Genomic DNA, 25,704 nt, shown 5'->3' with positions numbered 1-25,704 from the left:
CTGGGATTATCCTGATGGTGTTGAGAGCTGCTATAGGGGGTGCCAGGGACCAATTTCATTTGTGAATTTTTTATGAAGCGAAGATTTTACTGAACAGAACTTGTTTAGCAAAAAAGATGTGAGAGGAGGGAGGTGTTCGGAGAGGAAAAACAAAAGACATTCTTGCAAAAATTCTCAGAGACAAAAGAGAGGAGGGTGGAAGGTCCAGCTCACGACATGAAGTTCACCACAAAGAGTGATGAGTGTAGTGAGAAAAATAACTACATTGAGAGCTATCCTAACAATGAGAATGAATGAGGGAAGTGGAAAGCCTGTGTAGAGTACAGGTGGGGGCGAGGTGAGGAGGAGGGAAATTTGGGACACTGGTGGTGGGAATGTTGCACTGATGAAGGGGGCTGTTCTTTTACATGGCTGAAACCCAACTACAATCATATTTGTAACCACGGTGTTTAAAGATTAATTTTTAAAAAAAATGGTTTATATCGAAAGACTAGAAACAAACCAGTGTAGACAGAAATGTGATAAAAAGAAGCTATTCCATTCTGTTCCTTTTTATGATCTTGAATTCAAGCAGAAAATGAACTAGAATAGTGAGAAAAAATAGTGCACTGAGAGGAATTTTAAAATTCTATTTCAAAATGTTGGAAAGAGTACTCGAGTTGGCCTAGTCCCCCTTAAAACTCCATGGGGAGGAAGGAGATTTGGGACACCGGTGATGGGAATGTTGCACGGGTGAAGGGGGGTTTTCTTTACATGGCTCAAACCCAATCACAATCATGTTTGTAATCAAGGTGTGTAAATAAAGATATTAATAAAAAAAATAAATAAAGAAGCAAAGCAACACGAGCGGGAACTCAGAGCCCCGCAGGGGCCGGTCCCTCGTGTCCGTGTTGGTTCTGGGGGTGCCACGGGCTGCTGGGCAGGCTTCTCTCAGCATCGCACAACACGGGAAGGACGGCAGCAAGGTCGGGCCTGTCCAGGCGGCCCTCCCCTAATTGAACCCACTGAAATCCATGCCTGCACCGCCTTCCCCGATCACAGGGGCCCAGCTCCATAGCGTTCCCCGGTAATCGCGGGGTGCTATTCCGCACGCCGCGTTGGGCCAAGCCCCTTCCGCAGAGCCACGGGCCCACTCCGCTCCCGGGCAGCTTCCAGCCTCACCCACCTGCCACTTCCGGTCGTGCGGTCTCCGGCGTGTCAAGCCTGTGAAAGGGGCGAGGTCAACGGAACCGGAAACTCCGCTTAGGGGCGGGGCCAGAGGGACCGGAAGCGCCAGGAGAGAGGCGGCGGCAGCGCCGGAAGCAGGGGCTTGGGGGTGGGTGCAGGTCAGCTGGGCCGGAACTTCCGGGAAGGACGGGTAAGCGGGGCGAGATGGGCGGGTCAAGCGCGGTCCGAAAGGGCCAGAAGGGCGGATCCACGGGGCCGGAAGGGGTGGGCCAGAGGAACCGGAAGTGCTCTGTAGAGGCGGGGCTGCTGCTCCACAGCCCTGGGACTTGCTTCGGGCACACTTAGTTTGGGCCTCGCCTGCTCGGTAATGGACTTTCGGGCCGGCCCTTCGCGCCAACGGCCGGCGGGGAAGCAGCCGCGCGGGATGGGAGAAACTCGAACTCTCGGGCCATTCATAATATTTGATATTGATATTTAAATAATATTTAATATTAACACTTAAATAATATTTGTTATTAATATTTAATATATTAATCATATTTATTTATTTATTTATTTTGGTTTTTGGGTCACACCCGGCGTTGCTCAGGGGTTACTCCTGGTTGTCTGCTCAGAAATAGCTCCTGGCAGGCACGGGGGACCATATGGGGCACCGGGATTCGAACCAGCCACCTTTGGTCCTGGATCGGCTGCTTGCAAGGCAAACGCCGCTGTGCTATCTCTCCGGGCCCAATCATCTTTATTTAAACACCGTGATTACAGTCATGTAAAGAACACCCTCCCTTCACCAGTGCAGGATTCCCACCACCAATTTCCCAGATCTACCTACTCCCCACCCCACCCACACCTGTACTTGAGACAGGCTTTCTTTTTCCCTCATTCATTCACATTGTTATGGTAGTTTTCAGTGTAGTTATTTCTCTAACTGCACTTATCACTCTATGTGGTGAGCTTCATGTCATTAGCTGCACCTACATGGGAAGATGGAGGGAAGTAAGGGTTGGGACTGAGGCAGTAAAATATTAGAAATGAGCTTTGTAGGGCAGTATCAAGGTCCCAATACAAGATGGATATTATGGACATATAGAATATATGCACACAATACTATCAATATGAAAACAAGGAGAAAAAATTTCCACTGACTGTCCCAACATAAACCAGTGCTAGAACAGCTCGCCCTCCTCCCAGAGCGCATTCCCATTAGTGTAGGGAGAGAGAGGGGGAAAGCCTTTTGACCCCTATAGAGTCCACCTAGACCGGCGCCCAGGGAAAGACTGAAGTCCAGGGGAGAAAAACCCTATACCTGGCAAGAGCTGGTCTCCAGATTCAAGGAGAAAACCAGAAGCCAAATGTCTGCCCGCCCTCCTCCCCATGCACCTCCCCCTGGAGTACGGAGGGAGAGGGGAAGCCTGAGGACCACTATAAGTCCACCTGAACCCACTTCTGGCCATCTGAGCTGGCACCCAGGGAAGGCCTGGAGTCAGGGGGAAAAGACAAGGACGGCTGGGGACCTGCCGAGCCTCCCAGCACTCCCCAGGCTAGGGAGAAAGGCTCTGGTATGGGGCCTGAATGTTAACAATGTTAATATTAGTATTAATATCTTTATTTAAACACCTTGATTACAAATATGATTGTAGTTGGGTTTCAGTCATGGGCCACATTCCCATCATCAATACCTCAAATTTCCCACCTCCCTACACCCCACCTGTACTCTAGGCAGGCTTTCTACTTCCCTCATTCATTCACATTGTTAGGATAGTTCTCAATGTAGTTATTTCTCTAACTGCATTCATCACTGTTTGGGGCGAGCTTCATGTCGTGAGCTGGACCTTCTAGCCCTCCTCTCTTTTGTCTCTGGGAATTACTGCAAACATGTCTTTATTTTTCTTAAAACCCATAGATAAGGGAGACTATTCTATCTCTCCCCCTGACTTATTTCATTCAGCATAATAGATTCCATGTCCATGTATAGGAGAATTTCATGACTTCATCTCTCCTGATGGCTGCATAATATTCCATTGTGTATATGTACCATAGTTTATTTTTTCTTAATATCTTTATTTAAACACGTTGATTACAAATATGATTATAGTTGGGTTTCAATGAATGTAGTTGGGTTTCAACTACAATGTAAAGAAAGTCCCCCTTAACTGATGCAACATTCCCATCACCAATGCCCCAAATCTCCCTCCTCCCTATCCTCTCCCCACCCCGCTGGTATTTGAGACAGGCTTTCTACTTCCCTCATTCATTCACATTGTTATGATAGTTCTCTAATTGCATTCACCACTCTTTGTGGCGAGCTTCCTGTCTTGAGTTGGACCTTCCAGCCCTCCTCTTTTGTCTCTGGGAATTATTGCAAACATGTCTTTTATTTTTCTTAAAACCCATAGATGAGGGAGACACTTTTTTTTGGAATCGCCTTCCTGGGCTAAAATCAGTGCCGGTGTCGGCCTGAGACAGCGTTAGGGGCTCCCACGCCTGTAAGCCTCTCTGGCCTGTCGGCCTCTGCACCCAGCCTCTCCCTCCCCGGCTCCCAGACAAGACTTGGCTCCTCAGGACACCCTCCAGCAGCCTCGCCCCTCGTTCCTCTTCACGTCCCGTCCGCTCCCCTCCCGCGCTGAACTCCCCCGAGTCTGGCCTAGCTAGGTGGACGGACGTCCAGTCTCCATCTCCTCCTTCCCGCTTCCCTAGAGCTCCACCTCGCCCAACAGTTCCGCAGGCACCCCAGGGGGCCGGCCGCATCCTGCCTGGGGAAGCGCCTCGACCCCCGCCAAAGGCTTCCCTGGGAGATGCGGGGTTCGCAGCCCCGGGTGTGATGCTCAGGGCAATGCTCACAGCCAGGGGAAAGTAGCACCGCCTGGGCGGCAGAGCCCCGGGTGCTGCGGGCCCTGGAGGAGAGGCGCGATCTCGCCCCCCGCTAGCGAGCGAGTGCCGAGAGAGGGGGTGGCTTCGTTAGTTCTGGTTACTAGGAGACGGGACAGTCCTTGGGACGCGCGTAGAGCGGCTAGGACCCCCCGGGCACGTGCGCATCAGGTAGGACCCCCCCACGAGGCGAGGGCGCGCGCAGGGCACGAAAGCGTCGAGAAGGCGCCAGGGCGGTGGAGGAGAGCCCCCCTCAGGTACGGGCCGGCGGCGGGCGCCCCGCCAACCCCCTCCCGCCGCCTTTCCCGCTCGCTGGGCTGGCCTGGGTGGGCCTTGGGGACCCAGGGGGCCGAGAGGGCGGGCCGGGTAGGTGCGCTCAGGTGAGTCCGGATAGGTCCGCCGTGGGCCTAGGTAGGTGATGGGTGGGCCCGGCCAGGTAGGCGCGCTCAGGTGAGTCCGGATAGGTTTCGTGGGCTCAGGTATGTGCGGTAGTGCCCAGGTAGGTGGTGGGTGGACCCAGGTAGGTTTAACGGGCGGGCCCAGGTAGGTGCTCTCAGGTGAGTCTGGATAGGTCGGCTGTGGGCTGGAAGGTGATGGGTGGGCCCAGCCGGGTAGATGCACTCAGGTGAGTCCCTATAGGTTTCGCCGTGGGCCCAGGTAAATGTGGGGTGGGCCCAGGTATGTGTGGGGCGGACCCGGCCAGGTAGGTGCGCTCAGGTGAGTCCGGATAGGTTTCGCAGTGGGCCCAGGTAAATGTGGGGCGGGCCCAGGTATGTGCGGGGCGGGCCCAGCCAGGTAGGTGCGCTCAGGTGGGCCTAGGTAAATGTGGGGCGGGCCCAGGTATGTGCGGGGCGGGCCCGGCCAGGCAGGTGCGCTCAGGTGAGTCCGGATAGGTCCGCCGTGGGGCGGGGCGGACCCGGGGAGGTGCGGGCAGGTCCAGGCCGGTCCGGGGCGGGCCCGGCTGAGTTCAGAGCGAGCCCGGGTCCGGCGCGGCCGCTGGCGGGATGAGCGCCGGGGAAGACCACGGCGCCCGCCTGGGCTCAGAGCCGGCGCTCCAGGTAGAGGCCGTGGGGCCGGGCGCGGCGGAGGCGCCTGCGAAGAGGAGAGGAGAGCGGGACGGGGTGGGGAGCGCTGGAGCCTCGGAGTGGCAGCCCGGAGCCTCGGGGCCCTGGCGTCCGTCCCCCGGTTCCCATGGCTACCGCTGGCCGATCTCAAACGACCAGGCTCTCGGGGCCCCTCACTCCGAGCCTCCCGACTCCCGGACTCCCGTTCCGGTGCCTTCCTACAAGACTCGGGGTCCGGCTGGACCACAGCTCCCCACAGGCGTTTGCACCGGGAACGCGCCTGCTCCTGGGGCAGAAATAGACGCGGGTGCCTGGCCGGGGTTTCTGCTGGAAAAAGCGAATTTGGGGTTGAGACAAACAAGGTGGCAGTGGGTCGGTCCCCTCCAACCAAAGGAAAAGAAAGCAATCTTCCGTAGCCGGGGATGGGGTCCGTCTTCAGGAACCTGCACCCAGGACCGTCTCCCAGGCAAGCCCGGTAGCTTGGGTAGCCCCATTCTAAAAGGGGGTTCCTTTTGTATTTTAGTTGATAGGTGAACAGAACACTGAAGATGCGTTAGTGAAATATCCGAAAGGACAGTACACCTTTCCCCTTCCTGCAGTTTAAAAAACGTCTCCCCTTTTTTGGTTCTCTTTGCCCTTTCTGTGTCTTCGATTCGTTAGGGAATAATTTGTTTGGTAGCGACAGTTTTCGTTTTCCCATCTTTCCATCTACCCATTGTACACCCCGGAGGTAGCTCGCTGTTCTGTTTTCGGACAGCCATAGTTTTGCTTTTCTTTGGATGGTTTTCTTCTTTGAGAGGGAATCCACACAGCCCTGCAGGACTTGTTTTTGAATTTTACGAACATGGAATTGTACCAAGTATACATTTTAAGTAAGTATAAGTACTAAGTATTGGCATTTTTAATAATTATCTTTATTTAAACACCGTGATAAGTATTGGCATTTTACTTCTTAAGTTTAATTACTTTTTAATTTATTTTAAAAGATAAAAGATTTGTCCTGTGGCTGTTTTCCACTCTGGAGAAGCCCGTATTCTTTTTTGAATCTATATCTCTTCTCTCACATCTCCCTAAATTTCTTTCAATAAAACTATATTGTTATGCAAAAAAAAACCTGAATGAAAAAAGATTGATCCTTGTTATAACTTGTAGTCATTTTGCTTTTAGTGTTCTCTTATAGTGTTCCATCATTTCACCTTATGGAACATCATAAGAATGTTTTTTTCTTTGTCTCTTAACATTTATCTTTGTATTTTGTATTGGGGGACACACCCAACTGTGCCCAGGGCTTATTCCTGGTTCTACGCTCAGGAATTACTCCTAGCCAGTTCAGGCTATATGAAAGCTGGGGATCCAACCTGAATCAGTTGTGTATGTAAAACAAACACCCTACCTGCTGTGTTACTGCTCCAGCCCCATGTTTTGTATTCTTTTAGTTCAGAAAACTCTTAGAAAATAACTATTTAATCTTTCTGCTTCCCAACATTCTTGACACATGCTACTTCTCCAAAGGCCACTGTTTTTGTGCTGCTTTTAGAATAAAAGCTATCTCTTTATAGTCTGGATTCAAGAGCTAGGGTTTGGATGAGATGACTAGAGAGATTCTGATTTTTTTTTTTTTTTGTGGTTTTTGGGTCACACCCGGCAGTGCTCAGGGGTTACTCCTGGCTCCATGCTCAGAAATTGCTCCTGGCAGGCACAGGGGACCATATGGGACGCTGGGATTCGAACCGATGACCTCTTGCATGAAAGGCAAACGCTTTACCTCCATGCTATCTCTCCAGCCCCAAGAGATTCTGATATTTTTTTAATAAGCAGAGTTAAGCATTGTAGTTTTACTACACCAAAATATTCATTCACTTCTTGTTTTTTTATATAAAATTCTGTCAAGAGTATTCATAAAGAAAGCAGAGGGTATGATAATACATAGGTTATGGCATTCGCCTTGCATGCAGCCAAGATTCCATCCATAGCATCTCATATGGTATTCAGAGCCCTAAGCACAGCCAGGTGTGGCCCAAAACAAAAAAGTATTAATAAGATGTTGTGTGGTTTACTTCATTTCTTCGTGAGGCTATTACTTCCTACTTTAAAGTTTAAACTTTCTGAGACAATAAAAAGAAAAGTTGACTTTTTATGGAAAATAAATTCAGAATCCCAAAACAGGCAATTTTTTGGTTAGAATACATCAAGTTAAGATAGTGCTAAAGTTTTGATATTAATTTACAAAGTTGCTACACTCCACCCACTCTACAACACTCTTTCACATCCCCAAACCTTTTCTTTCTACTGCTTGATAATTGAAGTATTCTAATCCAAGAGTTTGTATTTTTTGGATATCTTCTATTCCCTTATTTTCTCTCTTTCTCCAACAGATGAGTGTGATCATCCAGTACTTGTCCTTCCTTTGAGCTACTTTACTTAATATGATGATGGTTTCATACACGTGGTAGTAACAATGATTTTATAATTTCTTACAACGTATTGTTTTCCATTGTGTGTATACCATAACTTTTGTATTTTTGAACCACACTTAGTGATGCTCTGGGCTTACGCCTGGTTTAGATGTGGTGCCACAGAAGAAACTTGGGTTGGCTGCAAAAAAGGCAAATGCCACCTTACCTGCTATACTATCTCTCCAGCTCATGTAGCATAACTTCTGTAACCAGAAGTTGTTGGTCTGTAACCAATAGTGTTTGACATTCAGCTTGTGTCTGTATCCTGTCTATTAAGTGCAACAGTGAACAAAGGTGTGCATATATCTTTTTGGCATATCCACCATTCCACCCTCAGAATGCCAGGATCCTTCACCATTATCCCAGTGTCTGTGCACAAACACACACACACACACACACACACACACACACACACACACACATATATATATATATATATATATATATATGCAGCATCCTCAGATCATAGTTCTATTGACTGTCTCAGGGTTTTCTCCGTTGGGGGTTGTCTAAGAAATCTCTTGTGTTCTTTATAGTCTTCAAATGAACAAGATCATCAAGTTTGAATTTCTTTCTTTTTTTCTTTTTTTCTTTTTTTTTTTGTCTCCACATCCAGTGGTACTCAGAGCTTATTCCTGGTTCTGTGTGATTCCTCCAGGAATCACTCCTGGAGGGCTTGGGGGATTCTATGGGGGTACTGGGGATTGCTCAGCTATGTGCAAAGATAATGAGCAACCTTTCACCCTTCAGTACCACGAGGTGTGACCCCAAAAGAAAGACTTAAGAGGAATTACTAATAGTGATATGTAATAATAACATATAAAGATTTATTGACAGATTGATTTACTTTTTTTTTTTGGTTTTTCGGGCCACACCCATTTGAGGCTCAGGGGTTACTCCTGGCTAAGCACTCAGAAATTGCCCCTGGCTTGGGGGGACCATATGGGATGCTGGGGGATCGAACCGCAGTCCTTCCTTGGCTAACGAGACACCTTACCTCTAGTGCCACCTCGCTGGCCCCAAACTTTTTTTTTTTTTTTGGTTCTTGGGTCACATCCGGCACCTCTCAGGGGTTACTCCTGGCTCTACACTCAGGAATTGCTCCTGGCAGGCTCAGGGGACTATATGGGGCTCCGGGATTTGAACCACCAACCTTCTGCAGGCAAGGCAAACGTCTTACCTCCATGCTATCTCTTCGGCCCCTTTGCTTTACTAATTTAATCCTCACCAAAACTGTATGAGTCAAGCACTATTATTATTGTCTGTTCTACAGATGAGGAACCCAGGGTCATGCAGCTCAGAAATAGCAAGGAATTGTAGATGTGATGTGTCTACCTCCTGTCCACTGCTCATCTGCTTCCCGTTTTTGAATGGGCTGTGGTTCTATCTTGGCATTCATGATAACTCAAATACTTTTGCTTAACCTCTCTGAGACCTGTAGAGCCAAACAAATTGCATTTAAATGTCCATAGATGGTGTGAGTGAGCAATGAATGTATTCGTTCTGAAGCCTGAGGGTGGGGAGCTGCACAAGCATCGCTGGTCGCTCTTTCTTCCTTCTGGATACACTCTATTAGTGGGAGAAAGTGGTAACTGACTCTCCTGACTGCTCTTGACTGTCAGGTAGACTCAGCCTCTGCCCACTAAACTTGTCTAATTGGTCATTTTACAGTTTTCTCACTTGTCTTTAGTTTACTGAAAAGGAAAGTTCGGTTTTGTTTGTTTTAGTATATTGTGTCTGTATTAACTGTTACAGTTTTATGTTGATTCCTGTTACAGAGGCTGGTAGAAATATGGGGACTTAAAAGGCATTGTTCCTAAGAATCTAGTCATATGAGGAGGAAGACATAATGAGACACAGAATTTAAAATATTCAAAAGTGTTCTTTGAACTAGACACAGAGATAATGAACTTGAAATACTCTTAAGACATCTAAGTCTAAAGTTCCAGGTGACACAGCAACTGTTAAGAGTGAAGAGCAAATAAGCAGAATTGTGCCTTAAGGAAGGGAAAATAAAATAGACCACTAAGTACTATGTTTGTACTGTGGGGAGGGTAGCACAGTGCCAGAGGTTGGTAGATAACTATAATTTCCCACACCTAGTTTTTTTTTTTTTTTGAGAGTAGCAACTGTGCTGTTAAGAAAGATCTAGTATGTATGTAGCAAATTCTTCCTCTATGTAGTGTAGTAGCTGTACTTTAGGGAAAGAAGCACTATGTAGAGTACTCCTTCTGTAGCAGTTGTTTGCACATGTACTGGGGAGGGGAGCAGAACTTTTACCTGAGGCACTTGAGCTGCAGTCGTGCTTAGGGGTTCTGGCTGCAGTTCTCACATGGAAGCGACCTTGTCCGAAGTCGCACTTTCTGATTATGGAACACAGATCTTTTTAGTTTTTATGCTCACCAGTCTCGCACCTCTTTTTTTTTTAATATTTTTTATTGTTAAATAAAAATAGTTTTTATTGTGACCAACGTGAATTACAAATCTTTCACAGTAATATTTGCAGTACACAGTGGCATTGAATCAGGGATATTTTGCATCTTTTTGTGATGTTCACACCTACCTGACTGCAGGGTAGCTGGGCATTGCTGCAGTACCAATGTCTACAGAGTGTAGAGCTGCTGAGCTCAGTCAAAGTTTCCAGGAATGGGCTTGGTACATGTGAGATTCCAGGGGGTTTCAACAGGTGACTATAAGCTTGCAAGCTGGTTTTCTGATCCACTACGCTATTCCTCTGGGCCCTGCAATGCTGTTTTAAACTAAATACTGTTGCATTGTTTCTTTCCTATAGGATACCACCAAGGAATATGAGTTTGGCTTAGGGGCTCCAGTTTCTGAAGCTGAAAAATATCAGAATACACTCCAGCTAGAACAAGAAGAGAGAAATCAAGATAAATTCATCCTTACCCTCAAATTACAGGTTATATTTAGCATCTATATATTTTCCCTGAATTAATTTGAAATCAAGTAATTAATTGATTTATTTAATTATTTTTAAATAAGGGGATTTGAAGTCAAATGAATAAATACTAACTTAGAGCTCATTAAGTCTTATGGATCTAAAATATTCCATTTTGGGGCTGGACAGATAGTATAGTGAGTAGGGTTTTTGCCTTGGATTCCGTTGACTTTGGTTTAACCCCATTTTCTTTTTTACTTTTTTTTTTTTTTTTTTTTGGTTTTGATTTTTGGGCCACACCTGCTGATGGTCAGGGACTACTCCTGGCTATGCGCTCAGATATTGCTCCTAACTTGGGGAACCATTTGGGACGCTGAGGATTGAACTGAGGTCTGTCCTGGATCAGCTGCGCTACCATTCTGGTCCCTTAACCCCATTTTCATTCTAAGCAATGTTTTTGTTTTTAGGGGGTGGGCCACACCCAGCAGCTCTCAGTGGTTACTCCTGGTTCTAAGCTCAGAAATCGCTCCTGGCAGGCATGGGGGACCATATGGGATGCTGGGATTTGAACTACTGTTGGTCCTGGGTCGGCCGCTTGCAAGGCAAATGCCCTACCACTGTGCTATCTCTCTGGCTCCCATTCTAAGCATTTTTATATATTGATTGAGAGTCAGTGAGTACAAACTATGTCAGGTAGTTATATCAGGTGGTTTCAAATAGTTAATCTTATTTCATAGATCCCAGTCTTATAAAATAGTCACAATATTTCCATTTTATATACATGGAAGCTGAAGATGTAAGTGGCTCAAGAATAGTATTTGAGGGTCCAGAGCTGTGGTACAGCAGTAGGGCGTTTGCCTTGCATGCAGCTGACCTAACATGGACTGGGGTTCAATCCCCCTGACATTCCATATGGTCCCCCCAAGCCAGGAGCGATTTCTGAGTGCATAGCCAGGAGTAACTCCTGAGAATCAGAGGGTGTAACCCCAAAACCAAAAAAAAAATTTTTTTTTTGATTGTTGTATGTTAGAGCTAGGATTTCTCTGATTTCCTACATTTGCTAGGATTTGAATTTAATTCCTGGACACTACATTGTTTCTGGCCTCTTAGTGCCTGACATGTGATACAAGGCACTGTAAAAGAAAATCCCTTGCTTCAGAAAATGAATTAAGTTCTCTTTTCCCAAAATCTTTTTTTTTTTTTTTTTTTGTGGTTTTTGGGTCACACCCGGCAGTGCTCAGGGGTTATTCCTGGCTCCAGGCTCAGAAATTGCTCCTGGCAGGCACGGGAGGACCATATATGGGACGCCGGGATTCGAACCGATGACCTCCTGCATGAGAGGCAAACGCCTTACCTCCATGCTATCTCTCCGGCCCCAAAATCTTAAATACAGTACAGGTAATATCTGTACTTATAAAAAAAAACTTTGAACACTATATATTAAAATAACACAAAACACAGTGTAAATTGGAAAGAACCTCAAGACATAAGGAGTGCTACATTTGTGAATTCCTGGATTTTTTTTCTCCATGTCTCTCAAGCTGAAGGAATAGTTTGGTAGGTAAACTATTTTTAAACAATACCTGTCTACTCCAAGCGAAGATCACGGAAAACACTCCAGCCCATTCCTGTCAGCAAAGAATAAGAGCCTAATCTTGCACTCCTGCTAGGCTGTAACAAGAAATTCCAACGATGTCCTACCATGCTCCCTCCCCAACAAGTCTGCCATCCAACTAGGATGTTATCAAAGAAGACTGAGTGAAAAATTCAGGCTTTTATTCCCACCAAGAAATAAGGAGATTCTTGACTCCCAGGGTTAATGCATATCATAGTAACAGTTGCTCTATTTCTTTCTCATGAGGATGGTGCCAAGGAAAACTTGTTGCAGTTAGGTATGTGTGCCCCCCCCCCAACAGTATCACTCATTGTGGCAGTGTCTGACATAGGGGAGCAGTACCAAGGTTGTTCTTCCTCCTGGATATTGAGGTATCATCAGCACATGCCCAGTGGAGAGATTGAATTTTTTTTTTTTTGGTTTTTGGGCCACACCCGATGACGCTCAGGGGTTACTCCTGGCTATGCGCTCAGAAGTCGCTCCTGGCTTGGGGGACCATATGGGATGCCGGGGGATCGAACGGCGGTCCATCCAAGGCTAGTGCAGGCAAGGCAGGCACCTTACCTCTAGTGCCACCGCCCGGCCCCGAGATTGAATTTTTAACCCTGCTTACCAAGACCCTGTAGAGGTCCTGGATTTCTCTTCACACTTAGCAGTAACAAAGCCTTTTTAGCTGAAGTGGTGATAAATAAATAGGAAGTTGACTAAGCAGAAAAGCCAAAGTCTTAGAATATCACAATTCAATGAAAATGAAAAGCAACTCTTATAAATTAGGGAGATCACAATTTCGGTTTTAAAAGACAAGTAAGAGGTACTAACAATGAAGTGAAGCATATATTACAATGATCCAACAAAGATTTAAAGATTCTTTATACAAACCTTCAACAGCAATTATAAGCAAACTTGAAACAAATGAAAACCAGAAATAACTGAAAAAAAGGGAGAAAAAAACAAATGAAAATTTGGGAAGCAATTAAGATGTTGCTCTTCAGAGATAGATGGATATATGAGTGTGATACTTTTGTACAATGAACTTACTATATATAATACTACAGTGGAATAACAGTACCACAGGGTGGACTAAAAAAAAAAAAAGTGAGCAAAGGCTCAGGGAACTGTACAGTACCCGCTTTGCAAGTACAAAGCTCCAAGTTTGGTCTTTAATAGTGGCTATATGACACGTGTCCCTGCAACTCTATACTTTGACCCACAACACTGCAACATAGCATACAAGTTTTGAAGCCACGAGAACTAAAGCGTGAGTCTGTTCCCCCACCACCACCAACAACAAGCAGGAAGTAGGTCCTGAGCACTGAAAAATAAAATTAAATAAGCAGAAATAATTATGATAGAGATTCATCCATCAAATGGTAACAAGTGAAACATATAAAAAAAAAGATGTAAACGGGCCGGAGAGATAGCACAGCAGTAGGGCATTTTGTCAACCAATCCAGGACGGATGGTGGTTCGAATCCCGGCATCCCAGATGGTTCCACAAGCCTGCCAGGAGTGATTTCTGAGCACATAGCTAGCCAGGCATAACCCCTGAGTGCCACCAGGTGTGGCCCAAAATCAAAACAAAAAAGATGTAGGGGCTGGAGAGATAGCATGGAGGAAAGGTGTTTGCCTTGCATGCAGAAGGTTGGTGGTTCAAATCCCGGCATCCCATATGGTCCCCTGAGCCTAACAGGAGTGATTTCTGAGAATAGAGCCAGGAATAACCCCTGAGCACTGCCGGGTGTGACCCAAAAACCAAGCCAAAAAAAAAAAAAAAGATGTAAACAGAAAGGAAACTAGGGAGAGGGATTCTGTGGAAAATGTATATTTTCTTTTTTGCCATTTGTTTGTTTTTGTTTTGGGGCCACACCCGGCAGTGCTCAGAGTACACCTAGATCTGTGCTCAGAAATTGCTTCTGGCAGGCTCTGGAGACCATATGGCATGATGGGAATTGAATCCAGGTTGGCAGTGTGCAAGGCAAACACCCTACCGCTGTGCTATCACTCCAGTCCACTCTACACTTTCTGATAAATATTTTTTTATATATTTCCAAAACAAAAATCATCTACTAATGACATACACAGTGGAATAGTAGGAAGCTTCTATAAACTGTCAACATTGATATACAAACATGAATATTTTGGAAATATAAATATTCTGCAGTCATAAGAAAAGATGGAAAAGTTGTTATTTGCTGCAACTTCGATGGAACTGGATGGGATCGTGTTTCATGAAGTCAGGGAGAAGTACAGATGCTCGGTGATCTCATTCATCTGTGATGTATGGAACAACAAATTAAGAGACCATTTCTATCTATTGATGATGAACCTTTGATCCTGGATTACAAAACAAAACCAAGCAAGGGGTTGGGATGTTGGAAGAGGAATAAAGAAGTGGACTAGAAGTAACTTGAGTATATTGGTGAAATATTCTGGGAAATTTGGTGGTGGTAAAGTGCGGTAAAACTAAAACCTTAAACTAACACTAGTATTAACATGGTATTACTTCACAATATAATTAAATTTGAAAAGAAAGATACTAAAATACATGGAAGCAAATATTTCCAAATATTGTATCTGAAAGGGTTTGTTATCCAGTATATCTAGTGAATGCCTGCAACTGAACAACATCCAAAATAAAAATACCCTATTAAAAAATGGGTAAAATTCCTGGATCTATTCAAAGAAGTCATATGAAAAGATGCATAATGACACTATATTTAATGCAGTCCATATCATAATTCCCATGGCAGGGATGGTAGGGATTCGATTGCAGCATGTATCTGACCTCAGTTCAGTCCTTGCCACGATGTGGTCATTTCTAATCACTGGTGTGACCCTGGAGGTCCTTAGCACCCTAGGACCCAAGGAGAGCTGCATCTTTTTTGAGTCTTCACTCTGAATCACTAGTGTGGTTGGGTGAGAATTACTAGGAGTAGTCCTGGGACCCCTAAGAAGCACTTGGGAGGTTCACCTTCCAAAACAATTTTTTCCCATGGCATTTTGAAGGACATAGAACAAATACTGCTAAATTTTATGGCTTGTTTAAGATCACAGAATTCCTGAATAAACAAAGCAGTTCTGAGAAAAAAATGGCTGGTATGCACTGCAGTCCTGGATTTAGAATATACCATAAAGCTGTAATCAATCAAAACAATGTGTGCCAGGTAAAGGCCAACTTTCAGGCACCCTACTGAATAAGCGATATGCATACCATTACCTGATAGTGGGCTAATAGCCAAAACAGATCAAGCACCCACAAAAATCACCAGAGGCAAAGCTACCCCTCAAAGAATAAGGAAAAAAGAATAGATATTTCCTTAAGGAAGATACACAGATGGTCAACTGCATATGAAAATGTGTTCCTCATGATTGCAGGAAAAATGCAAGTCAAAATGACAGTGAGATTAACATGTCACATAACATGTCATATAAGATAATGTCTTATATTAGGAAGTCTGGAAACAACCAATGTTGGTGGGATGTTATGAAAAAGCCCTTATTCAGTGTTGTGGTTACTATCTCTGATTTAGCTTCCATTAAAAAACTCCAGAGACTTTCAAGAAATTAAAAGTAGACCTGCCTGGGCCAGGGCAATATCACAGTGGGTTGGACATTTACCTTGCACGTGGCCAACCTGGGATGGATCCAGGTTCAATCCCAGAAAACCAAAATGCAATAGCAAACTGAAAAAATTAGACTTAGCATAGTATTTTGAGATTCCATTTGAGTATTTACCCCATGAATATAAAAACATTAACTTGGGCCCGGAGAGATAGCACAGCGGTGTTTGCCTTGCAAGCAGCCGATCCAGGACCAAAGGTGGTTGGTTCAAATCCCGGTGTCCCATATGGTCCCCCGTGCCTGCCAGGAGCTATTTCTGAGCAGACAGCCAGGAGTAACCCCTGAGCACCGCCGGGTGTGGCCCAAAAACCAAAAACCAAAACCAAAAAAAAAAAAAACCATTAACTTGAAAGATAAATGTCAAACTTGAAAATTAAAGATAATCCACCCCATAACTAAAAATAAACCAAAGAAAATGTCATTAGCTACAGGAAAAAAAAACCTGTTTAAATGACAGCAGATTTGTTTGTTTGTTTGTTTTGGGCCATACCCCATGACGCTCAGGGGTACTCCTGGCTAAGCACTCAGAAATAGCTGAGGTGACCATCTGGGACATCAGGGATCTAACCCAAGTCTGTCCTGGGTCAGCTGCATGCAAGGCAAACTCCCTACTGCTGTGCTATTGCTCCAGCCCCTAAATGACATCAGATTTGATGAGCTGAGCAATAACACAGTGGGGAGGGTGTTTGCGTGTGACTGACTTGGGTTTGGTCCCTGACACCCCTGAGCCTGCCAGAAGTAACCCTTGGACACTGGTTTGGCTCAAAAAACAAACAACCAAAAAAATTGACAACAGATTTGAAACAAGTTAGAAGGAAACTGAATCATATTATTCAAGTGCTGGAAGAAAAGAACTGTCAACCCAGTATTTTTGATCAATAGGGCTATCTTGAAAAAATAACAGATTTGTTGTGTTAAAAAACAGAAAATGGGGTCAGATTTATAGTACAGTGGGTAGGGTGTTTACTTGGCATGTGACTAACCTTGGGTCTAAATAACCCCTACCATCCCACAAAAATTCCATGAGACAATCAGGAATGATCCATGAACACAGAGCTAAGAATAATCCCTGAGCGCACTGACTGCCCGGTGTGGCCACCAACAAATTAAGCAAGCAAGCAAGCAAGCAAGCAAGCAAGCAAGCAAGCAAACAAAACAGGTTGTAAAAAGTAACAGATTAAACCAAATATGAGAAAATGCAACTTAGTCCTACACTAAGTTGGGGAGTTTCCTTCCCTTTCCCTCCTACTTGCCTTTTAAAAATAAATATATGGGTAAAGCATGTGGAACAACTATTTAGAACAGTTATTAGTATGAGAAGATATAAAAAGGGAAGCTTTTGCATTTTTAGCTGGTAAATTATAGACAATATAGAATTTACAAGATATATATATAAAATATATAAATGTAAGTTACAACTTAAAAATATGTAACAAAACAACCACTTAGAAAATAAACATATTGAGGGGCCAGAGAGATAGCATGGAGGTAAGGCATTTGCCTTGCATGCAGAAGGTCGGTGGTTCGAATCCTGGCATCCCATATGGTCCTCCAAGCCGCCGGGAGCGATTTCTGAGCATGGAGCCAGGAGTAACCCCTGCTGGGTGTGACCCAGAAACCAAAAAAACAAAACAGAACAGAACAAAACAGAAAATAAACATATTGAAAAATACTAATGGTAAATGAAAAAGAACTGTAAATTATGTTGAAGAGACCTAAAGGATACTTTGGGAAGCAAAATCAAAGAAACAAAAAAATCATTAAAATATTAACAAATTAGGGCCCGGAGAGATAGCACAGCAGCGTTTGCCTTGCAAGTAGCCAATCCAGGACCTAAGGTGGTTGGTTCGAATCCCAGTGTCTCATATGGTCCCCCGTGCCTGCCAGGAGCTATTTCTGAGCAGACAGCCAGGAGTAACCCCTGAGCAACGCTGGGTGTGGCCCAAAAACTTAAAAATAAATTAGCAAAATTAATTAAAGTAATACACACAGGTTACATACAGAAGATTGGATCTGAAAAGCATAGGGAGAATTCTTCGACATGACTGAAAGCATGATTCATTTTGAAAATATGTTTTGAGGTATAAGGGATGTATCTCAGTGGAACCAAAAATATACTTTGCATCTCTAAAAGCAAAACAAAACCCAACATTAAAAGCAAACAATCTAATTAGAAAATGAGTATAAAGGGGCTGGTTCGGTGGCACAAGTGGTAAGGCATTTGCTTTGTGCGTGCTAGCCTAGGACAGGCCTAGGTTTGATCCTCTCCTCTCCCCTCCCCTCCCCTCCCCTCCCCTCCCCTCCCCTCCCCTCTCCCCTCCCTCTCCCTCTCCCTCTCCCTCTCCTTCCTTCCTTCCTTCCTTCCTTCCTTCCTTCCTTCCTTCCTTCCTTCCTTCCTTCCTTCCTTCCTTCCTTCCTTCCTTCCTTCCTTCCTTCCTTCCTTCCTTCCTTCCTTCCTTCCTTCCTTCCTCCCTCCTTCCTTCCTTCCTTCCTTCCTTCCTTCCTTCCTTCCTTCCTTCCTTCCTTCCTTCCTTCCTTCCTTCCTTCCTTCCTTCCTTCCTTCCTTCCTTCCTTCCTTCCTTCCTTCCGTGTGTGTTTTGGGTCACACCCAGCAGCGCTCAGGGGTTATTCCTGGCTCCAGGCTCAGAAATTCCTCCTGGCAGGCTCAGAAATTCCTCCTGGCAGGCACGGGGGACCATATGGGACCCAGGGATTTGAACCAATGACCTCCTGCATGAAAGGCAAACGCCTTACCTCCATGCTATCTCTCCGACCCCGCTAGGAGCGATTTCTAAGTGCATAGCCAGGAGTTGTAGCCCTTGAGCGTCACCAGGTGTGGCCCCAAAACAAACTCCCCCCCAAATAAAAAGGAAATGAGCATAAAATATGTGAGATTTAGCCGAGGGATATATGTTTAAATGTAAACATATACAAAGATGCTCATCTTTTTTAAGTATCAGAGATTAGAAAATAAAACACCTATTTGTACAACCAGAACAAAAAAAAAAAATAATGAGATTTTAAGATGTTACCAAGGATGAGGAAAAAGTCATACATTTTTTATGGAAATGAATTTATATTTTGAAAACTACAAAATTCTAATTAAAATGGTTCAACCACTCTGGAATTACATGAAATAATTTATAAAACTAAGATACCTTTACCAGATATTCATCACTTGTACAGGTGGGATTTTTTCCACAGAAATAAAAACATCAGGCCAGAGAGATAGGGTTCAGGTGCTTGTTTGCATGTGGCTACCCCCAGTTCAATCCCTGTTACTGTTTGTGGTCCTTGAGCACTACCTGAAGTTATTGTACAGATGTACAAAGTCTGACATTAGCACTGAGCACCTGTGGGTGTGGAGAACAAGGAAGGAGATATAGAGGGAGTGATGGACAGATGGAGGGAGGAAGGGAGGGAAGAAGAGAGGAAGGGATGGCTTGCTTTTATAATATTTGCCAGAAATTTGAATTTTTACAAAATCTCCCTGGCTACACAATTTTTTTTATAAATACTTTACATTGAAAAGATGAGATTAAAAGGCTTGCATATATTTTTAAAAGTCAGGTGCATCTCTTAGGTTCAAAAACATAAGATTAGTTGCTAAGGTTTAATAACTCGAAAGTTCTATCACAGGATTTAAACCTCTCCCTACATTCAAAACTTTTTCTAGGGCTGGAGTGATAGTACAATGGATAGAGCACTTGTGTTGCATGTGGCCAACCCATTTTCTGTTTCTGGCATCTGTTTGGTTCCCTGAGCACTGCCAGGAGTAATTCCTAAATGCAGAACTTAAGCAGCTGCCTGCCAGGTGTGGCCCAAAAACCAAAACCAAACTAAAGAAAAAAACATTCTTTCTACTAATATGAATTACCTCTTATAAAGAACTTGTGTTTTCTTTTTTCTTTGTTTGGTTTTGGTTTTGGTTTTTGGGCCACACCCATCGGTGCTCAGGGGTTACTCCTGGCTATCTGCTCAGAAATAGTTCCTGGCAGGCACAGGGGACCATATGGGACACCGGGATTCAAACCAACCACCTTAGGTCCTGGATTGGCTGCTTGCAAGGCAAACACCGCTGCACTATATCTCTGGTCCCAAGAACTTGTATTTTGGAATAATCTTAAAAGGTTTGATATTAAAGATCAGGGTAATATTTATTAATGTTTTGCTTAAGTATTTAATAATTTTAGCACTATATATGACATATAAATAAGTAATAATTAGAATTATTTGGATATATTCTTAGCTTCTGTTGCTAAAAAAAATGTAATATAGAAGCCAAGAATGGAGACAAAAAGATCTACAGTTAGATAAATGGAATCCTATTTGTTAACCCCACACTCTTTAGTTTTAAAAATTTGTAATGAAAATAACTTACATAAGAATAAGAAAAATAAGCATAAAGAAATTACTGTAAAAAAGAATACACAAAAGTAAACTTAGTGAAAGCAAATAGAGAATCATTGCATATGATTTTTGTACTAGATGATAGAAGTGGATCTAAAATTCCTAGAAGCATGGGGCCAGAGAGATAGCACAGTGGTAGGGTGTTTGCCTTGCACACAGAAAGCCGATGGTTCGAATCTCGGCATCCCATATGGTTCCCCAAGCCTGCCAGGAGCGATTTCTGAACATAGAGACAGGAGTAAGCCCTGAGTGCTGCTGGGTGTGACCCAAAAAACCAAATAAATAAATAAATAAAATTCCTAGAAGCAAAGGCAAATGAAAAATTTAGTTAAGTACAACTTCCAAAAGAAGTTCACATTTTCCTGAAATCGAAGCAGAACAAATTATTGTCTGTTTGTTTAGGAGCCCATCTGAGCTGTATTCAGGACTCACTTCTAGCTCTATGATCATGGATTACTCCTGAGAGGGCTCCAGCAACCAAATCAGGTGCTGGAAATTGAGCCCGGTTGGCCTATGCAAGGCAAGCATCCTACCTGCTGGACTATTTGTTATGAGCCTGGCTATATTTCTAATAGTACAAATAAATAATTTCTTTTTAATTAAACTATAAATTTCCTGGAAAGATATATATGAAAATAATTTTGGTTTTTTTTGTTTGTTTGTTTTTGGGTCCCACCTGGCAGTACTCAGGGGTTACTCCTGGCTCCATGGTCAGAAATTGCTCCTGGTAGGCTCGTGGGGAGCATATGGGATGCCGGGATTTGAACCAATGACCTTCTGCATGAAAGGCAAACACCTTACCTCCATGCTATCTCTCCAGCCCCTTGTATTTATTTTTAATTTTTTTTTCTGTTTTGGCACCACACTCAGCCACACTTAGGGGTTACTCCTGGCCCTGTGCTGAGAAATCACTCCTGGCAGACCTGGGGGACCATATGGGATGCTGGGGATTGAACCTGAGTCTGTCCCAGGTCAGCAGCTTGCAAGACAAATGCCCTACCGCTGTGCTATCACACCTGTGTGTGTATACCACGCTGTGCTATACTTTTTCAGATGAGAAATACATTTCCAAGGTATAACATTCACAAAGTAAGAAAAAGATAGTGCTCATTCTCCTTTCTTCCTATTCTTATCACTTTTTTTTTTTTATCCTCAGAGGCAGACAAAAGAATCACTTTAATGTGATAATTTCCTTTCTAATTCCACTAGATTGAAGATCTCAAACAGACAAATCATGACTTGGAAGAATATGTTAGGAAACTCTTGGATAGTAAAGAGGTGGTAAGAAGTCATATAGATGATTTGACCAACCACAATGAGCATCTCTGTAAAGAATTGATTAAAGTCGACCAACTAGCAAGGCAACTAGAAAACGAGAAAAATTTTGTGGTGGATACTGCTGACAAGGAACTCGAAGAAGCAAAGGTACTAAACTTACCCATTGGTTGGAAATTTTCTTTTGGCCAGGAGGAGAAAGAAACACATTTTTTTCCCCTGTGGCATTTGGGTTTCTCCTGGCAGTGCTCAGTGGGGCTTTGTGGTGCTGGGGATGGACGTCCAGCCCTCCTGCGTGCACTGAGACATGCTCAGCTTGGTGGACTCACTAGCTTTTCATGACAAATTACTGAAATACCTGCAAGTGACACAATAGTAGGATACCAGTGTCTTGTCAGGCAGATGTCTGTAGGTTGCTTGACAATAGGTTGCTTGATGGGTAATTTCTCCCCTTCTCCCCATACTATTGATTTAAGAGAAAAAAAAATCTGCAATGCCCCGTACAAAGAATCACATACTATATCTCACTTTCACCAAATCCTATTGATTAGAAATGTGCCACTTAAAAAAGAAAAAGAAAAGAAAAGAAAAAGAAATGAGCCACTAAGTATACCTTACTTTGAAGGGAAGGAAATTAAATTAAATTCCATTTTTTGAAGGAAGGAGTATCAGAATTTGTGAACTTATTTTATTTATTAGCCACATGGTATTTTACTATGTTAGTCCTGATTTGTGTAGTTACTTTTTTAGGGGCCACACCCAGTGATGTTCAGGGTTTACTCATGCTCTGTGCTCAGGGTCGCTCCTGGTGGAGCTCACATGCTGGGGATTGAACCCAGGTTGCCCACATGCAAGACCCTAACCACTGTCCTATCATTCTGGCCCTGTCATGAGTTGTTTAATCTTAAATTTTTAGATCAGAAATCATAAGAGTTTGAAAACGGATTTTTTAATTTTAATTGTTTCATTACTTTTAAAACTGTTTGTTTACTTTGATTAAGGCTCTGGGGTTTACAAACTTATTGCAAACTTGTTGAGTTTCAATCATTCAATGTCCCCACACCCATCCCACCATCCTGTGAAGGTAGGAGGCATATTTTTAAAGTTTGTTTGTTGTAATTGGGTCTCATGCTTCCAGGGCTGTGGGCTGCATGGTTCACACTGGCACATAGACTTTACATCTGCCCCTGTCACCTCACTCCATCTCTTACTCCTGGCTCCCTTGAATTATTTTCTTCTCTGTCCTCCTTTCTATAGTCTGGGCCCAGACAATCTATGTATCTTCCCTTTGATGCTTCACATAGTCTGTCCAGTTATTCTGAATACTAGAGATACGTGACATCATCTGGTCTTTCTTTGTTTTCCTTCCTTTGAGATCCTTCAATTCCATTCAGGTCACAGAGAATCATGTGACTTTCTTGCAGCTGAGTAGTGCGTCATGCTTTCCTGTTTCTGATGCTTATGCTTGTATACATCCTTTTGGAGGAATGTTTTCTCATTCTGGGGGAAAAACTCCCAAGAAATGGAGTTTCTGGGTCTTCTGGCAGCTCTCTCATCACTTTTCTGAGAAACTACCCTGCTGTTTTCCATATAGTTTGAACCAGCCAACATTTCCATCAGCAGTGGCTCAGAGTTTCTTCTTCACCACAATCCTGCCAACACAGATTGGTTCCACTTTTTCGTTTTTGTATGCGCCGTTTTCACTGTTGTGAAGTGATACCTTGTTATTACATAGATTTGTATTTTCCTGGTAATAAGAGATAGTGAATGCTTTCCATGTATCTGTTGGTCACCAACCTGACTTCTGACAGAAGTGTCTTCATTTTATAGACCTATTCTTAAAACAAAACTACATGATCTCTTTCTAGTTAAATCAGTTTAAACATTTAAAATATAGATGACACCTTTTTTGTTTTAAAAAAAATGGATTGTTTTACAGATTCAACTCATTTGCCAGCAAAATAATATAATAGTATTGGAAGATACAATTAAAAGACTTAGATCTGTAAGTACGTTTAAAAAATTGTTAAAGAATCATATTTATGTGGTTTGTAAGATTGTAAAAAGTATTTTGTTTTAACTTCATGTTCTCTTAGAACAATAAAACCTTTGGTTTTTTTTTTTTTGGTTTTGGTTTTTGGGCCACAACCTGTGATGCTCAGGAGTTATTCCTGGCTCTGCACTCAGAAATCGCTCCTGTTTTGGGGGACCATATGGGATGCCGGGGGATTGAACCGCAGTTCGTCCTAGGCCAGCCGCATGCAAGGCAAACGTCCCACCACTGTGCCACCACTTCGGCCCCAAAATAGATATTTTTAAAATTAGCACTGTGACTTATCTCTATATATATTAGTGCCTGGAGATACCTCTGTTTATATGGGAGGTGCTTTTCTTCATTTCACCATTATTCCTTTTTTTATTAGAGGTGGAAAGAACTTTGCTTGATTTTACTAATGTCCTTAACTCATTTTTACTTGAAATAATCATTATGTGTAATTTACTTTTTAATGTAACCTTTATATTGACTTCTATTCCTCTTAGTAATATTTTAAGTTATAAATTTTATTACTTATATTTTCTTTATGTTGTGAAAAAATTTCTCTGCTTAGATATTTTAATATTATCACAAATATTCAAAACATACTGTCTGAAAGTGTATCTAATAAAGGTTGGTGAAATTTTTAAAAGGTATTGGTGGGGGCTGGAGAGATAGCATGGAGGTAGTGTGTTTGCCTTGCATGCAGAAGAACGGTGGTTCGAATCCCGGCATCCCATATGGTCTCCCGAGCCTGCCAGGAATGATTTCTGAGTGTAGAGCCTGGAGTAACCCCAGAGCGTTGCTGGGTGTAACCCAAAAAACAAAAAACAAAAAAAAAAGGCATTGATAAAATAAATATTATAAAATTTGGATATTGAATATTGATTTAATTTATACATTCATTGACAAATTATTGAATGAAGCTTAGATGTTATCTATATATTGTTCATTAGGAAAGTGAGTTTTTCTTTTTCTTTATTTGGTGGGGGCCACACCTGGTGATGCTCAGGAGTTACTCTTGGCTCTGCACTTAGGAATCACCCCTGATTATGCTCCAGGGATTGTATGGGAAGCCAGGGATCCAACAAGCTCAGCTGAGTCCAAGGCGATGGAGCCATTTGTGCTGTGCTATGGCCTTGGCCCTAAACAAGCTTTTCTAAGCAAATCACTTGCCTTTCTTAGTCATGAGTTAAGTGAATGGACATTTCTGCCACTCTGAAATTTCCTTTCTTTTCTTTTCTTTTTTTAAATTATTGCATAAATTAGGGGTGTTTTCAGAAATTTAGGAAAATGAAGGCGTATTTTGGGGCTGGAGTTTGGGCCATACCTGACAGTGCTCAGGGATTAATACTGGCTCTAGGGGTCAGAGAGATAGCATGGAGGAAGGGTGTTTGTCTTACATGCAGAATGACAGTGCTTCGAATCCCGGCATTCCATATGGTTCCCCAGGCCTTCCAGGAGCAATCTCTGAGTGTAGAGCCAGGAGTGACCCCTGAGCGCTGCTGGGTATGATCCAAAAACCAAAAAAAAAAAAATACTGGCTCTACTCTCAGGAATCACTTCTGATGGGCTTATGGGACCATAGGTGGTGCCAGATATCGAACCTGAGTTGGCCACTTGCAAAGCAAACACCCTCCCCCCTGTACTATAGCTCCATTCCAGAAAGTCCCTAAGTTTTAAGAGTATTTGATGAATGGGGAGGGCTATACTTGGTTCTGGTCAGTGCTGACTGACCCCTGGTGGTGCTCAGAGGGCCATATAAGATACTAGGGATTAAAGTTGGGTTGGCCTTGTATAAGTCAAGTGCCCTACTCCCTGTGCTATTGCTTAATTTTTGGTTTTTGGGTCACACCCGACAACGTTCAGGGGTTACTCCTGACTCTACACTCAGAAATCGCCCCTGGCAGGTTTGGGGGACCATATGGGATGCCAGGATTCGAACCACTGACCTTCTGCATGAAAGGCAAACGCCTTACCTCCATGCTATCTCTCTGGCCCCGAAAAGTTATTCTTAAACTGGCAAACGTTAATACTATCAGGTGTCCTATTTATTGTCAACATTCATTCAGAAAGTAATGATGGTTTAGCTTGAAATAATGCCCTGATTTTTTTCCCTCCTTGGCAAGATAATTTTAGAGACTGAAAAAGCACAAAATAAATCTCCTTCCAGACTTGATTCCTTTGTCAAGGCTTTGGAGGCAGACAAAGACTATTATAAGAACGAAGCTCAGCTCCTAAGGAAGATGATAAGGAGCAGATCCAAGAGTCCCCGGCGCCTATCTCCATGTTCTAGG

The 25,704-nt window shown here is 43.5% G+C and overlaps 3 protein-coding genes across 3 annotated transcripts in view; 2 read left to right on the top strand and 1 right to left on the bottom strand.

The window, feature by feature from the left end:
• LIPT1 (lipoyltransferase 1) overlaps positions 1-1,186 on the bottom strand; it is a 3,737-nt gene extending 2,551 nt beyond the window's left edge. The window contains exon 1 of the mRNA XM_049785077.1: positions 1,166-1,186. The gene's annotated coding sequence lies outside the window, so the exon portion shown is untranslated. The remainder of the gene's footprint in view (positions 1-1,165) is intronic.
• Positions 1-25,648, top strand: part of LOC126024106 (centrosomal protein of 135 kDa-like) — a 26,271-nt gene extending 623 nt beyond the window's left edge. The window contains exons 2-8 of the mRNA XM_049784560.1: positions 1,042-1,185; positions 1,247-1,357; positions 10,344-10,472; positions 21,307-21,522; positions 23,312-23,377; positions 25,537-25,557; positions 25,613-25,648. Of these exons, the coding sequence (XP_049640517.1) occupies positions 1,042-1,185; positions 1,247-1,357; positions 10,344-10,472; positions 21,307-21,522; positions 23,312-23,377; positions 25,537-25,557; positions 25,613-25,648 (723 nt within the window). The remainder of the gene's footprint in view (positions 1-1,041; positions 1,186-1,246; positions 1,358-10,343; positions 10,473-21,306; positions 21,523-23,311; positions 23,378-25,536; positions 25,558-25,612) is intronic.
• The window catches only part of TSGA10 (testis specific 10), a 43,934-nt gene continuing 43,749 nt past the window's right edge, over positions 25,520-25,704 (top strand). Inside the window, exon 1 of the mRNA XM_049785144.1 lies at positions 25,520-25,704. Within this exon, the coding sequence (XP_049641101.1) occupies positions 25,654-25,704 (51 nt within the window). The 5' untranslated portion in view covers positions 25,520-25,653.

This window comes from Suncus etruscus, chromosome 12 (assembly GCF_024139225.1).
Source record: "Suncus etruscus isolate mSunEtr1 chromosome 12, mSunEtr1.pri.cur, whole genome shotgun sequence".
NCBI lineage: Eukaryota > Metazoa > Chordata > Mammalia > Eulipotyphla > Soricidae > Suncus > Suncus etruscus.
The sequence above is the reverse complement of the archived record's forward strand: the minus strand, read 5'-3'. Positions and strand labels throughout refer to the sequence as shown.